The 16,710-nt window shown below is 38.3% G+C and overlaps 1 protein-coding gene across 2 annotated transcripts in view; it reads right to left on the bottom strand.

The window, feature by feature from the left end:
- The window catches only part of LOC126193941 (carbonyl reductase [NADPH] 1-like), a 54,536-nt gene extending 38,714 nt beyond the window's left edge, over positions 1-15,822 (bottom strand). The window contains exon 1 of one of the 2 annotated variants that reach the window (XM_049932727.1): positions 15,772-15,822. In XM_049932727.1, the coding sequence (XP_049788684.1) occupies positions 15,772-15,807 (36 nt within the window). In that variant the 5' untranslated portion in view covers positions 15,808-15,822. The other variant, XM_049932728.1, reaches the window with a different exon arrangement.
- Between the last annotated feature and the right edge of the window lie 888 nt (positions 15,823-16,710).

Genomic DNA, 16,710 nt, shown 5'->3' with positions numbered 1-16,710 from the left:
CTTGTATGTAGGAACGTGTTGTTTTATAAGTTTATGTTGTAAAGCAAGCTGTTGATGTATTATTTTTGCGACATTGTCATGTCTTCTGGGGTATTCTGTATTTGCTAGTATTGTACATCCGCTTGTGATGTGATCTACTGTTTCTATTTGTTGTTTACAAAGTCTGCATTTATCTGTTGTGGTATTGGGATCTTTAATAATATGCTTGCTGTAATACCTGGTGTTTATTGTTTGATCCTGTATTGCAATCATGAATCCTTCTGTCTCACTGTATATATTGCCTTTTCTTAGCCATGTGTTGGATGCGTCTTGATCGATGTGTGGCTGTGTTAGATGATACGGGTGCTTGCCATGTAGTGTTTTCTTTTTCCAATTTACTTTCTTCGCATTTGTTGATGTTATGTGATCTAAAGGGTTGTAGAAGTGGTTATGAAGTTGCAGTGGTGTAGCCGATGTATTTATATGAGTGATTGCCTTGTGTATTTTGCTAGTTTCTGCTCGTTCTAGAAAGAATTTTCTTAAATTGTCTACCTGTCCATAGTGTAGGTTTTTTATGTCGATAAATCCCCTTCCTCCTTCCTTTCTGCTTAATGTGAATCTTTCTGTTGCTGAATGTATGTGATGTATTCTATATTTGTGGCATTGTGATCGTGTTAGTGTATTGAGTGCTTCTAGGTCTGTGTTACTCCATTTCACTACTCCAAATGAGTAGGTCAATATTGGTATGGCATAAGTATTTATAGCTTTTGTCTTGTTTCTTGCTGTCAATTCTGTTTTCAGTATTTTTGTTAGTCTTTGTCTATATTTTTCTTTTAGTTCTTCTTTAATATTTGTATTATCTATTCCTATTTTTTGTCTGTATCCTAGATATTTATTATTATTTATTATTATTATTAATTATTATTATTATTATTATTATTATTATTATTATTATTATCCATGCTGTACCCACTTTAAAGACTAATTCCTAGGTGGTGTAGTTTTTATTTTTTTATGTTAACTGTCAAAGATTCTGTTAATATCATTTGAGCTTTTATGTTATAATATATGTTTGTTAAGAAAGGTTATTTCAGTTTAAGTCCACATTTGCCAACTCCCAGCCAGAAACCCTCCCTGTTTAAAGCCTGTGCCACAATATTAATTGCTCACTGCTCTTCTGTGTAATATATTTGTTCTCAAATGGAAGAAAGCTGCACTGGAAGACGGGTTCTGGGATGGGGAAACAAGTCAAAGTTGTACATTTAATTCAAGTACAATACATTGAAATGAATTAAAATTACTAAAGACCTCTGTATTGCAGTGTTAATTAAAATTTAAAATAAACTAAAACATTTAAATTTAAGAGTTTCTTTGAAAATACTCTTTTTGCTGGCAAAAGTTGTTACCAGCACATCAGTCAGCAAAGATATAGTGTGAAGATCAATAGTAGGCACTCGATCAAGTGCACCTATCTAGTAAGAAACCAAACACACTGGCAAGTGAAACATGCTGCCAAAGCCCTCTCAACTGCAAGTATTTAGATTGCCGCCGCTGACTGGAGGGCCTCAGTCGCTGACTCAATTCACTACTCCAGGTTGGCATCTGTCATTCATTTGTGGAGCAGCATAGTTCGGCTTAGGCTACGACAGTACATAGCAGGACCAGATCAGAGTAATAGCAAGATAACTGATATTGTTGCAAGAGGACTATTATGGAAGAGCTTGTACCACAACAAGTGTACTCTGTTGAAGTTAAATAGCAGCTGTCTGTTCATGTAAATAAAGAACCGCGTGAATCTACATGTGCATTTGTATTGTGTCATGTTGCTACCTTGGTGCAAGTCTCTACAGTGACGATGCGGACACAACAGTGGGGAGGAGGATAATTTAGTGGCTATCAAAGATTTTGCTTGCTTCTTTTGTGTTTTAGCTAGCAGGGGTGCTCATTTTTGTTTGCTAATTTATTTTTGTGTTCTTGCATGTGTTCCAGGAAGGGAGCTGCAAACTTATCAAATTTCTCTTTTCAGAGGATTTTCTTGCTTTTTGCATAAACAGATATGTGTAAACCATGAATTCCCCGCCCCCACCACTCCCTGCCCCTGTGTCTCAGCTGCAGACAGCCAATGTGGTGAGTCTAGCACAAGCTTTTTAGTTTCAGAACCAGCAAATCGCAGCCTTACTGACAACAGTACAACTACTGGCTGCACAACCAACCAACCAACCAACAAGCCCAACAAGTGCTGCTGACCGGTATACAAATGTTCCTGCAATGTAAGGAAAGAGAGTATGAATGGATTGAATACCTGACCCAGTTTCAAACACATTGTCAGTTTCCTTGTGTTCAAGGTACTGTAAAGTTCCTTCTATTGCAAGGTCCCCAGGGTTCAGGTTAATACAAAAACTATTCCCAACCATTTCTCCCGACAAACTCAGCTATTATAAAGTAATCAATGCATTAACAAAGTATTAAGACCAGGAAGTCCATGTAGATGCAGCTAGATATCAGTTCTTTCGCTTGCAGAAAAAGCCGGAACAGACGTACCATCCCTAGTACACAGAATTAACGGGCATGACTGGGAAGTGTAAATTTAAGTGGAATTGTGGCAACTTTTACAAGAGATGCAATATCATTCAGTGTCCCAGATAGCAGAATATGGGGACAGATCATAAAGTACTCTGATCCATCACTTCCTCAAGTACTGAAAACCTTAGAGCAATATGACTCGGGTGCCATAGCGGCCGATAAGTTTGACCAGGCCCTGATTTGTTGGGTCAAGTCGCCCATTGTTTGCAACCACTCCAAGCAGTCACAACAACGAGCATGTACACAACCATGCAGACAGCCCTGTATGCATGTGAAAAAAACTTGTGAACTTAGTGAAGTCTTGTCCTAAATGTTTTGCTCACCATAGAAGACAGGGCTGCCCATCACATAACACAATGTGTTACACATGTAGGAAAGAAAGCCATGTCCAAGCAGTCTGTTTGCAACAGCACAAAAACCCCAATTTTGCCCGCTCCCAGAAAAAACAGTTGCAGTTGCAGTGAACGTTGTGTTTTTATAAACCTACAACAGGTTCTGACCAAAGTAAGATTAAAGTTGTGCCTCCTCCTCACCCTAGTGCTGTGCAGCGACATTCTAACAAACTATTTATCTCATTACGAGTGGTAGCCTTTGTGTGAACTTTCAGTTAGACACAGGTACCTCAGTAACTTTGCTTAGTCGTGCCACATACTAACAGTTAGGCTTACTACGCCTTTCTAAATCTAGTAAGTACCTAACTGCTTACAATGGACAGGAAATTCCATCACTTGGACAGTGTAGTTTGCCTTCCACTTACAAATCTCACACTATGGCAGTGAATTTTACTGTGTTGAAATCGAGAGACAGTGAGAACATATTCAGTTTGGATGCCTTTGATTTGTTTGGACTTAGCACCCACGACAATGTACTTTCCATATCTCCTTTTGCACCAGACAATGTAGCTAGCTTGCTTAAAGAATTTCCTGAACTATTTTCAGAAGGAATGGGAAAAGCTAATAATATTGTAGCTCATGTTACATTGAAAGACAATGCACAGCTTAAGTTTTTCCAGATCTGCACCGTTCCACCTGCCTTAAGAGACAAAGTAGCCAGTGAATTGAAAGAATTGCAAGATAATGGTGTAATTGCTCCCATTCAAACTAGTCAATGGGCAAGTCCTCTCGTTTTGTTGCCTAAGCCTTTTGCATGCATTCGCATTTGTGTTGACTTCAAGTTTACAGTCAACTAACAAACCGTAGTTGACACTTATCTGTTACCTCGCCCTGTGAAACTCATGGACGGGCTTGGTGCACGATGTTACTTTTCTAAGGTTGATTTGTATGAAGCGTACTTGCAAATTCCATTGGATGAAGACTCACAGAAAGTGTTTATTGTAAATACACACTTAGGACTGTTCAAGTATTTGTGTTTGCCCTTTGGCAGTGCTTCTCCTCCCGCCATTTTTCAACGTTACTTGGAACAGCAGACTGCACAAGTGCCATTTTTTTTCAAATTACCTTGACCATATTGCCATCTCAGGTTGTACACCAGAGGAACACATTGCCAATTTGTGTACTCTTTTTTGAGTGTTGTCAGAAGCAGGACTCAAGTGTCGTCTCAAAAATTGTGACACTTTTCAAACTGAACTACAGTACTTAGGTCGTGTGATAAACAGTCCGGGTGTGCACCCCCTCCAATCTTATTTTCTTGCAATCCACGACCTGCCTGTTCCTCGCAATGTGTCTGAAGTGCAGTCAGTACTAGGCAAGATGACATACTACATTCGGTTCATATTGAATGCTGCTCAGATCGCAGCTCCATTGCATCACTTGTATCACAAAAATGTACTTTTTGTGTGGACTAAAGGCTGTAAAGATGCATTTCAGAAACTCAAAAATGCTTTGCTTAGTGACAGATGTTTAGTGCATTTTGACCTTGCCAAGCCAGTAGTTTTGCACATCAATGCTTCTTCCTACAGAATCGGCACTGTGCTTACACACAGAATTAGAGCACAAGAAAGACCCATTGCTTTTGCCTCAAAGTTGTTAATTCAAACTCAGTGCAATTATTCGCAACCAGAAAAAGAAACTCTCACTATTGTGTATTGTGTGACAAAATTCCATCACTATTTGTATGGGCACAAGTTCTATTTAATGACAGGTCACAAGCCTTTGCAATCCTTGTTTCATCCATCAAAGTCAGTTCCTTCACTCACAGCTCAAAAAGTGCAAGATCAGGCTCTGTTGCTTTTGCAGTATCAGAATGAAATTGTGTACAGATCTACGGCAAGGCATGGCAATGTAGATGCCCTATCTTGCCTTCCAACTGACCCAGACTCTGATGCATCTGCCGCATCTTGTTAGCAAATGGAAGCACAGGACTCTGAATTGCTGGAATCTTTTCCCTTGGCCTACAGAAAAATTGCACAGACTGTGGAAGCAGACCCAGATCTCAAGATTTTGTTGCATTAAATTCGCAAGTCTTGGCCTTGTTCATTTAACAGTATCTAGAACTCAGTTGTTCGCTGATATTTTGTACATCAGCATAACCTTTCAGTTAAACAGGTGCGATTCTAGTTCAAAATGACAGTGGACAAAGTGTGTACTTATTCTCAAAATGCTGCAAAAGGACATGTTGCAATTGCTCCATCAAGGACGAATTGTTCACACTAAACAGTTTATGTGACAGCACTGTATATGGCAGGACATGGATGCCCACATTGAACAAAAGACGTCACAGTGTTTTGCTTGCACAGAAAAACAATCCGCCAGAGACATTCTCAGCTTGACCTAAGACTCAATCACCATGACAATGAGTGCACATAGACTTTGTAAGACCTTTTTGGAATATTCATTGGCTCGCATTGGTAGACTCTTTTAGCAAGTTCCTATTTGCGGTGCCCATGGATTCTACTATATCACATAGCACCATTCAGGTGTCATCCTCCATATTTTGCGCAGAAGGTTTACCAGAAGCACTTGTGTCGGACAACAGACCACAGTTTACATCACATGATTTTGAACAGTTTTATGAACGAAACAGCATTCGTCATCTAACCAGTGCTCCGTTTCATCCGCAGTCCAACCGAGAAGCAGAACGCTTTGTACGCAGCTTTAAACAACACATGGCCAAACTTCACATCACCCACATATGGGAACAGGCGCTGCAACTCTGTCTTGCCTCCTATTGCTCAAACCCACGAGATGGACCATCACTGGCGGAACTTCTGCAAGGCCACCACTATCGGATGCTGCTACTCACGCTACACCCACTGCAGCATCCAGTGCCGCCAATGGTCTGCAAGTATCGCTTTGCGCCACATGATCTTGTTCTTTTCACGTTTTATGTCAACAATTGGCACTGGGAAAGAGGAATGATCCAGGAACATATTGGCTCTTTTATTTACTTGATTGCAGGTCCTGATGTTTTGCAGCGCTGCCACCACAACCAAATTTGAGCATGTCATTTGTCCTGTGATTCTGTCGCTTTTCTTCCCCCAGATTCATGGCCTCATGGGACCCCGTGGCCTTCGGAACTGGTCGCTGGTACCACCAGCTCACCCCAGAAGGATTGGATAGATGATGTGCCCTTGCCCACGCCGTCCCTGCTCGCTGACCCGATGGACGTGAACTGTCTTTATCTTCAGCATCATTGCCTCAGGACATGCCCTCAAGCCTAATGTGTGCCCTGGCAGCAATTTTACGGAGGATGTTCCTGTTGCCTCACAAGCCAGATGGCAGGGAATGGCCGGGAGTATGCTGTCCTCCAGTCACTGCTCCCGGTTCATCTCTATGTCCAGTGTCCTGCCTCCCCCCTCCTTCCGTTGTCATTCACATCCTCCCTACACAACATAGTGCAGCATTTTTTTTTTTGGGGGGGGGGGGGTGGTATGTGCTGACATAAGCTGTCGCCAGCACACCAATTGGCAAAGATGTAGCATCAAAATCGATAGTAGGTGCTGGGTCAAGTGCACCTATCAGGAAAGAGGCCAAAGATACACTCAAGCAACACACTGCCAATGCCCTCTCGACAGCAGGTATTTAAATCACTGCCACTGACTGGAGGGCCTCAGTCAGTAACTCAACTACAGATTCAACTCACTATTCCAGGTTGGAATCTGTCATTCATTCAGGGAGCAGCATAGTTCAGATTAGGCTATGACAGTATGTAGTGGGACCAGATCAGAGTAATAACAAGATAACCAATATCGTCTGCAAGAGGACTATTATGGAAGAACTTGTAGCACAGCACATGGACTCAAACTTAAGTAGCAGCTATCTTTTCATGTAAATAAAGAACCGTGTTAATCCACGTGTGCATTTGTGTTGCAGTGTGTCGCTAGGTACAAGACTCAACAATGGTGACGAGGATGCAACACTCTTCAACAGAAAAGGGGTTGCCTAACAGAAAGTCCTTTAATTCAGTCTTAAAATAAAGCATGTTATCTACATAAAACATTTAATGTGCTCTGGTAGTTTGTTGAAGATATTTGTACCCATATACCCGATTCCTTTCTGTATGTCCATCAATACCTTGATGTCTTTGTAAATGCTGCTTTCGGTCCTAGTGTTATGTCCATGCTTTCCACACTATTTTTTAAGAAAAGAGCAGTATTAGTAAAGACAAAGGAACTGCACCTCCCCCCCCCCCTCTCTCTCTCTCTCAAAATACTCTACCTGCAAGATGTTGTTGATTAACATCAGAGATAATTCTTATATCATGCTCTGTACATCAAATTTCCCCCCAAAAATGATTCTGTAACACATTAGCATTATATGCTCAGGCTGTCTAGGCTGCAGCCTTGGAGCCTGCATTTTTATAATCACCGAAGACATAGACATAATTTTTTTGTATGGGGTTATGCAACAACTTTTTAGCAGACAACTGATATGAATCAGCTTTCATCTCTCAAACTCCGCACTCCCTTCTGCCAAATTCCTAGCAGCCATCATAAAATATGTGGAACTTCATTTGGCAAAATTGTTATGACTTTTAAAAGAATGGTTAATGAAATATTTGCAGCTGAAAGTGAATCTGATTTTTAAAAAAATATATATAGCTTTCTGTCACCAAATTCAGATTCTTGAGATCTATTTTCAGATAATGAATAAAGTTATGATATTTTAGGATACGTATAAGATGTCTTAATACCCATAGTGTCTGACAGATAACAACTTCTTTATTTGTGACATCATAATAAGGACAAGCTACAACTATGAGCCTCTTCTTATGAAGATATAAGGGGCATTCAATAAGTAATGCAACATTTTTTTTTCTGAAAGCAGGTAGGTTTTATTCATGACTCCAACACACCATATTATTCCCCACTCTTTTGACTACAAAATCCTATTTTTCAGTATAATCTCCGTTCAATGCAACGGCCTTACGCCACCTAACTGAGAGAGCCTACATGGTACCACTCTACTGTTTGATAACGTAGCCTATGTCTTGCTGTGTCAATAACCTCCCCATTATCCACATACATGCTTCCTGTGGAGGGCATCCTTCTTGGGCCAAAGAGATAGAAGTTGGAAAGTGAAAGATCTGGGTCGTAGGGTGGATGAGGGAGAACAGTCTATTGAAGTTTTGTGAGCCTGTAGGTACGCAGAATTGTGTGAAGCCTTGCATTGCCTTGGAGAAGTAGTTGTCTGTTTGCATTTCTTCGGTGACAAACACATTGAAGTCATATCTTAAATTTCCTGAGGGTAGTGTGATACATTTCAGAGTTGATTGTTGCACCATGAGGGAGGTCATCAAACAGAATAACCACTTCAGAGTCCTGGAAAACCATCACCATGACCTTACCAGCTGAGTGTGTGGCTTTGAACTTCTTCTTCAGAGGAGAAGTGGAATGGCATCACTTCATGGACTGCCATTTTGTTTCTGGTGTAAAGTGATGAACCCATTTCATCACCTGTGATGATGATCAACAAAAAATTGTCACAATTAGCCTCATAATGTGCAAGGAGTTCCGCACAGATGGTCCATTGTTCCTTTTTATGATCTTCTGTTAAGTGGTGAGGAACCCAATGTGCAGACACCTTTGAGTACCCCAAATGGTGGGTGAGTGTGTCAGCACAACCAACTGACACACCCAGTTGCACAGTGAGGTGTTTGTGATCCGTCGATCACCTCAAATGAGTGTGTCTGCACGTTCCAGAATTGCAGAAGTCACAACCTTGTGCGGCCGGAGGGCACGTGGGAGATCGGAGATGTCTGCATGACCTTGCTGCGATGATAACAGATACCTCACCCAACGACACCATGCTTTTTTTCACTGACAGGTCTCTTAGGCATTCTGCAGGCACCTATGAAATCTGCAATGCTCTGGTTTTCCACCAAAAGAAACTCAATGACAGCTCTCTGCTTGGAATGCACCTCCATTACAGACACCATCTTGAAGGCTACATATAGCACCACCACCACCTACGGGACATTCATTTTATTTATTTATTTTTATTTTATTTATCTACAAATTCCATAGATCCTGTTATGCGTATGATGCTAGGATGTAGAACGACTTGAGTAATATATGTTCATGAAGCTATAGGGGCTAAAGTGGGAATATTCGATAATTTCCCATAACATATTCTGCATTTTTTCAACTGAAATTGCTTGACAATAAAAAAAGTGTTGCATTACTTATTGAAACATCCCTGTATTATAAGTAACTTCACTAGTATGAATTGTAAGTGTAAACAAATCAGTCAATAAGATAATATGTAATTTTCATTTTAATGTTGGCTTGAAAAGTATTAAGTTTGAACTAATTATAATCAAAATTTTCTTGCTGTTACATCCCTTTTATCATCTTGCAATTGCCTAACAAGCATCTTTCCTTATAGTTTCAATATTTTATTTTTAAAGTTGAAATACTGATGGGTAGATCAGGAAACTAATGAAAAGGTACTGAATAGAATTGGGGAGAAGAGAAATTTATGGTACAGCCTGACTATAAGAAGGGATCAGTTGGTAGGATACATTCTGCGCCATCAAGGGATCACCAATTTAGTACCGGAGGGAAGTATGGGGCGGAGGGGTTGTAGAAGGAGATCAAGAGATGAATACAGTAAGCAGATTCAGGATGTGGGTTGTAGCATGGAGAGCTGCATCAAACCAGCCTTTGGACTGAAGACCACAGCAACAAACAACATCTAGTGTTTAATACCTTAATGGTAGTAGTTACTTCAGTTTTTAATCTTCTTAATTTAATAAATCATCAACTGTACAGTAAAATTAATTTACACAATTAGTTAATAAATCTTAAATGTTACCTTATAGGCTTTTAATAAGAAAACAGCTCTAAAATGGTATATTCCCAGGTTAGGTATCACAAAATTTCCACTGGTAGGGTCTTCACCAAAGTTTCAGCCCAGGAGGTCTACAGACCCTAACACGGCTCTGTACATCAGTAATCACGAGCACTGCAAATGCTGCAAAGCAAGATGCTTCAGTAATTCTTGGCACTGGGGTTTTTGAATTAAGATTATTATCTATTTGCTGTCCCAAAGAATTAACACTTTCTATTTCCTTATTTGAGAAACCTATATTTACAGCTTGTGGAGTTCTATAAAAGTATTACACTGTATGTATTGAGTTTTGTCAAAATTTATTGGCAATACATTTGTCGTCAACCCTCTGTTAATGTTTTTGAACATTTCATCAGCTGCCTTCACCAAGGGAATTGGTACTATTATTTATTCCTACATTTGTATCAACAGCACAAAGGATAATATTTGCTTCTTCTGAATAATTTATATGAAAAACAATAGAGGACCCAAAACAGAACCTTGTGGAATAACTTAAGGCATTTGTCTGCTTCCCAGTCTGAGTGCCCAGTGATGTAAAATGCCTCGGCATTTATAAGCTGGGGCAAATGCCCAAAATTCATAAATGCCCAGGCATTTATGCAGTTTAAAGATTATTTGATATATAAGCTGATATTTTGTATTGGAAAGGTGTTTTGCAACACTGCTTCATTAGTGGTTGGGTAAACAAACTAAGCTGCTTGAGAGTTAGGGGACAGTCATTAAGGGAAATAAACTGGACTGTAAACATACAGTAACTTTTTACATTTTTGATAAGGTCAGTTTCTGGGATAGTACATAATAAAAAAAGAAAATAATGCTCACTCAAGTTTAGAAGTAATTTTTGAAATATAGCTTATATTAAGTAGCTACCCTGCATGCAATATTTTTACTTATACTGTACAACAGCAAAAAACATAAAAAATTTGTTCCCAATCAGTTTCTTGATCTTCATAAGCTGAAGACGAATCATGAAATTCTGACTGTCTCAGATTCTCCTGAATCTGATTCCTCACTGACTATTGGGTTCCTTTCTGTTTTGTTTTCACTTGGGTTGTTCAGTATGTGTTTTTCCTCGGGATCAACAGGCTTAGGTCGTTTTCATACTCCATTTATCAACTTTGTTACACGAGAGGTATGTTGTTGTTAGTTTTTCAGCTCTCTCTGATGTGAGTGTTTCTTTTTTAGTGTGGATCCCTCTAAGAGTGCTGAAGGAATGCTCTGTAGCAGCAAATGTAACAGGTGCACCCAAAATCTTTACAACAACTTCTGCCAGTTTACAAGTTCCTTCTAAACTTCACCACAATAGAGGACTTAGACAATGATTTTTATCTTCCTGAGGGTGAGGACCCACTCCTTCCCACACAAACTGTCTGGACAAAAGTCCTTGTTTGTCCCTATAAACAGCCAAGCACTATCTAATCTGAATAACATTTGGTCCACTGTTCTTTGCTGTGCCATGAAGCTTATTGCATTAAGCATTTCTATGGGCTTCAGGTTACTACCTTGTACTGCTGGATCAAGGTGATTAACTGCAAGATGGGTAGAACACACACCAAATACCTTTCTACCTTGGAAGTAGTTGCTCATCCAAAATTTCATCTACTATTTGCAATAACAGTAATAGCATTAATATTTACTTAGAATAGGTGGTATTAGAGTAAGAAAAAAAGTTTATCCATAATGATTTTAATTAGGGATGCCAAATGTGTCACGTGCTGATCCCAATTCCAAGAAGAGCCAATTCTCTAGGAATTGACAAGCAAAGGAATCAAACGATTCCAGTGTCTTGGGCATCAATTCCTTGTAAACAAATCATTTTTTGTTAGTGTTCTCATTTTGTCTTCACAGCAGTGCAGTCAAATAGAAAAAGATAAAGAACAGAAAACTATAGTCAGTCACAGATGTCGCTGCATATGACACTGAAGCATTTTTGTTTTTCTTCAATAATCACGACATAAATTTTAAAGTGTGTTACATTAAGCAGCTGTCAGCAACACGTGCCGTGCCATCCCATCCCTTACTATTTTAATTGTCAAATTATACATTCTAACATTAAAAACTTTGAACAGCACTTTTTTTTATAACTGCCCAGGTTTTGGGCATTTAAAACTGCTTTGGACAAACTCCATGGCAAATGCCAATGTATAAATGTCCTGTTCACTGGGCATTTGTCTGGCCCACATCCCCATGAGTGCCTATAGCTGTGGAATACCATGGTACCAATAGTCTCTGCTATCTACCATTCAGGTAGATAAAAACCATAACAAGTTTGTTTGTGTGGTCATTTTCTGCCCTAAGTACTGTATATAAATGTCTGTTTTAGAACTTCAAAATGCCTTTTACTTGCTGGAATATTGCAACATGAAAAAGGCATTTTGAAGTTATAAAATTAACAAAAACCACGAGTCCATGTTTTTATAATTCCATAATATTTTAACTTTTGCTTGAGAACATCACTGTTCACACAGTAGCCATAACTGCATTAATTTCTGATTTACTGACTGCAATATTTTGAGGAACAAACAACTTTCTATGATTAAGACAATCATATTAGCAAGTTATTTGTTCCTAAAAATATTACATTCCATAATATTTGCTGCCCAGCATGTTTTCTTGTACATAAAGCACAGGAGGGCACATGAAAAACTTGCCCCAAATACTACACTGCTCATTGTCACCCGCCAACTGTCACTTATCATTTAAAAGTTGTTGTGACCTTCACATTAGCTTATTTGTTATGTCTTTATTATATAATTATTACATGTTTATCTATTTGCTGCTGTATCTGGTAGTGGCAGGCAACAATTCATGCATAAATGGAGAGCAGGCTGCACTGAGGGCTGGTTTTTTTGTGCGCCATCCCTTATACTGTAGATGATTTTTTTCAAAAATATTGGCTGTAATAATGAGAAAAGGTGGTGACACTTTACTAATGTTTAGTCTACTTTTTAGTGATGTGTACTGACAATAGTGGGTTCAAGTATTTCTAAGGTACCACTGTGAAAAAAATCATTACATAAGTAATTCTATGCACTTCTAGGTTAACATGAAAAACATTTCATTATTTTATTACTGACTTCAGTACAATTACATTTCATTTTTGAAAGACTTAATGACACTGATCACTTCTTTTGCAGAGGTAAGACCAACCTGAATTTTATAATTTTGGATGACATTTCTAAGAAACAGTAGGCTATTCACCAGGGAAGTATTCAAATCTAAATAACTTTTACTGACAGAATTTCTTTATAAGTTTCTGCAATACTGGGGCTCTCTATGCTCAGTTCACTATCTACCATTAAAGAAATTTATTCCCGATTGGTTTTCCCTATTCATTTTAACTATATATTCCAAACAGTTATCAAAGGAGCTTATTTTTTTCCTAGAACATATGTACGTTTTGAGACTGATGATTTTGCTTGCAATTTTACTGTACAGTTTGTAATGTGATTTCACCCTCTCAACATCTGTGTCCGTTGATGCCAAGGAGAGCCGCCTTGCAGCGTTGCACGATATGCTGATTCCATTTGTAACTCATGTTCGAGGTGCATTTAATCTGTTTCCACTAGTTAAGTTCTTAGAAAAGCAGTTTTCAGTTTGACCTGACTGTTAAACAACACAGTTTTTGTTAATACACCAGTGCACAGAGTACACTTTTCCAGTCCGTATTATGCAAATTCTTCTTCAATTCCTCAATTAATTTTCATTTATTACCCTTACAGTTTCCAAATATTTTTGTTATGCTCCCTGATAATTACCATCAGCAATTAATCATTGTGGTCTGTGGGGTCATTAATTGTGGGAATAGCACTATGACTTTCCAGGCTGAATGAATCTAGGCCTATAAAAAATGTTGTCAATAGCATTATTGCTGGTTCCCACAATTCTTGTTGCAAATTGTACTAGGGATTGTAGATTGTTAATATAGCCACTTAATATTACCTCATTCTGCTTGGAAGCTAAGAAGTTTACTAATCCCTCTAGCCATTCCATGATGAACATGATGATAAGTTGAAGATAAGGAACTCAGATTGTACAGACTCACCTACTTAACATAATGCAGCAGTTACAGATATCAAAACTAAGTCATTAAGTGGGCAACACACAAGTCGAGCAACTAGAAAGACTGGTATACAGACTTACTCATACTGGCCAGCATGTGAGTATACAGTGAACTTAAACTAAGTAACACAAACAAATGCAAGATGAATATAATATTAGTGAGTCACAGTTCGAACCTGTAAAACTGTACAAATACGTGGGTGCAACCCTTAGTAAGGATACGAAGTGGAAGCATCATGTAGGCACTGTCGTGGGTAAAACAGGCAGCAGGCTATGGTTTATTGGTAGGATACTAGGGAAATGCAATTGGTTTATGAAGGAGATTTGTAAGCAGTCATTTGTGAAACTCTCCTAGAATATTGCTCAAGTGTGTGGGACCCATACCAAAAAGGAATTTCAGGGGAATCAAATGTGTACAGAGAAGGGCAGGACAAATGGTCACTTAACAAAATTATGTGGATGAAAAAGAACTCATTTACTGCAACAAATAACAGTAAATTTAGGCATCCTAAGAATTATATGGTTCATGTTTTGAGTCCAGCTGGGTTAATAATAGAATATTTACAAACAATATTTTGACAATTTACCTCAATGTCTGTTTACTGCTGTGAGGATTAGTTTTGTGTACACCTGCAGCCTGAAATTTAATCACTGACTTCTTCATAAAAACTGGGATAATCAACTTGTCAAGGCACCCCAAGATATAGTTTTCATCAATCACATTACAAGCATTTCAGAAAGCTTAAGCATTTTGCTATGCAGTTCTGAAGAATCATTGGGGTCCTAAAAATTTTAAATTTTGCTGGAGATTAAAAATTGTATTAGAACAGAAGAAAAGTGCTAAGATCTATATAAGAAGGAACCAGGGTGAAATCTCTTTCCATATATCCTGATTATCTGACCCCTTCCAGTAAAAACCAAGTTAAGCCTTCAATAACAATATGATCAATTTTCTTCCTTACTCTCCTTATCAAAATTGCTCCTCTCATTTACTTGTAACTTAATGATTAGCACACTGAGTCAACAGGGAAAATGGTATAACAGATTTACATCTTAGCACTGTCATCACAGCAAAATTTGACAAAACACATCGAAGATCACAATCAAAAACAGAATCTGGTTCATATCCAGTAATATGATCTTGTACACTTCAACATAAGTGTTAGTATACAAACAAAAGTGATGATAGGTGCTAAAATGGAATATAATAAATTGTCAAGCCCTGTTGGTGGTGTAGCACTTACTGCTTCATCGCCAACACAGAGTTGATCAATGAAAACAAACTGCAAAATATGTTTCATATTTTTTGTATTATTCACTTGGACGCTGAACAACTTAGATGCGTTGTTTATTCATTTAATATTTATTGACGAGATCAGTTCATGGACGGGGCAATTGTGGCCTGTAAACAGCAAATTATCCGACAAGCTTTGCCAACTTTAATATCAACGCGTGACTAATCCCTTAAGAAAAAGTTTTGTCGTGAAACAGCATTCTGCAGAAAATTCTACTGGACGATACTTAGCACATAACCATTAATAAAGATATCATAAACAAATAAAGTACTGTCGTAAAAGAATCGGAACTCTGACATCAATTCAAAACTTTGCACAAGTGATCACACATCCTTCAAATAAAATTGACGGAAGGAAAATTTTCAGTGACGAACTGCACTCACCACCGCGAGTTTCATTGTAAAATATTGTTTATCGCGTGCACCTGCGTGACGACTGATTCATACGGGGATTAACTAGCACAGGCTCCAATGTACATTACGTAAACAAGATACTGGAACACAGGTGTTAGCTTAACGGAATGTTATCTAGCAAAATACGAATGTCTATAACTTCTGCTGACGTTAAGTGAAAATTTTTATGCCTCTGGAGCTACGAAATACCATCAAAAGCTTTATCACTGCTTCTTTAACGACCATTTAAAGTCTTTATGTGAGGACGTTCTGTTACTGTCACACTGACACAGTGTCTCAACGCCACCACGCCCTCTTTTTAGTAATAGGCTGAACTTCCTTTTACAAATTGCACATCGACTATGTCGACAATCGAAAAGATACAATATTGGAGAAAACTATGAATACGGGAATATCACTATATTAATAAAGCGAAATGGATGAAGAGACAGTTTCTCAACGCAGCAATTGCTCACACAGATAAAATTTCGTGGCCGTATGCTCGACAGTTAAAAAAAGAATATTCTAACTGATTTTGTTGTACCACAATCTAACGTAAGACTGTGGTTGTACTCTTTACATAGCTGTTACGCTTTGTATTACCCCTTGTTATTGAGAATAGGCATACTCCAGTTACAACACGGAACATTTTTGCTCATTATAAGTTACTATTTTTTTAATCAATACTTCTAATTCGTTGTTTACATCAGATATTCGCTGACAAAAACTCCGCAGTCCTGAGACGCCTTTACAAATTACACTAATATAAAAATCTTGAGGACGAGCAAATGTTACAACACAATTTGTTTATCACTTGTATATAAATTATAACAGAAAAAACATTGTAGCGTAGAATCATAAACAATGGCTCTATCACAGTGTTTCGTGAGAAATTACGGGAAGAACGCTGAGAAGGTATTTACAAAGCAAACTGTTGATAGAAAATTTAATTTTTCTTAACCCTCCGTCAGGCGTTATTCTGGGACTCTTGTGTTCGGGTGCAATGAGCCTCATAGGCACAGATTTTAAAATCACCTGTTTCATGTTTTCAACTTAAATATCCTAAAAATAATCAGTGGTTTCACAGGAATGTGTAGAAACAGACCATAGGAAAATGGACGCTAAAAAAAATTTATTCTTAAACATAAA

This window comes from Schistocerca nitens, chromosome 1 (assembly GCF_023898315.1).
Source record: "Schistocerca nitens isolate TAMUIC-IGC-003100 chromosome 1, iqSchNite1.1, whole genome shotgun sequence".
NCBI lineage: Eukaryota > Metazoa > Arthropoda > Insecta > Orthoptera > Acrididae > Schistocerca > Schistocerca nitens.
This window is presented reverse-complemented; position numbering and strand designations above follow the sequence as displayed.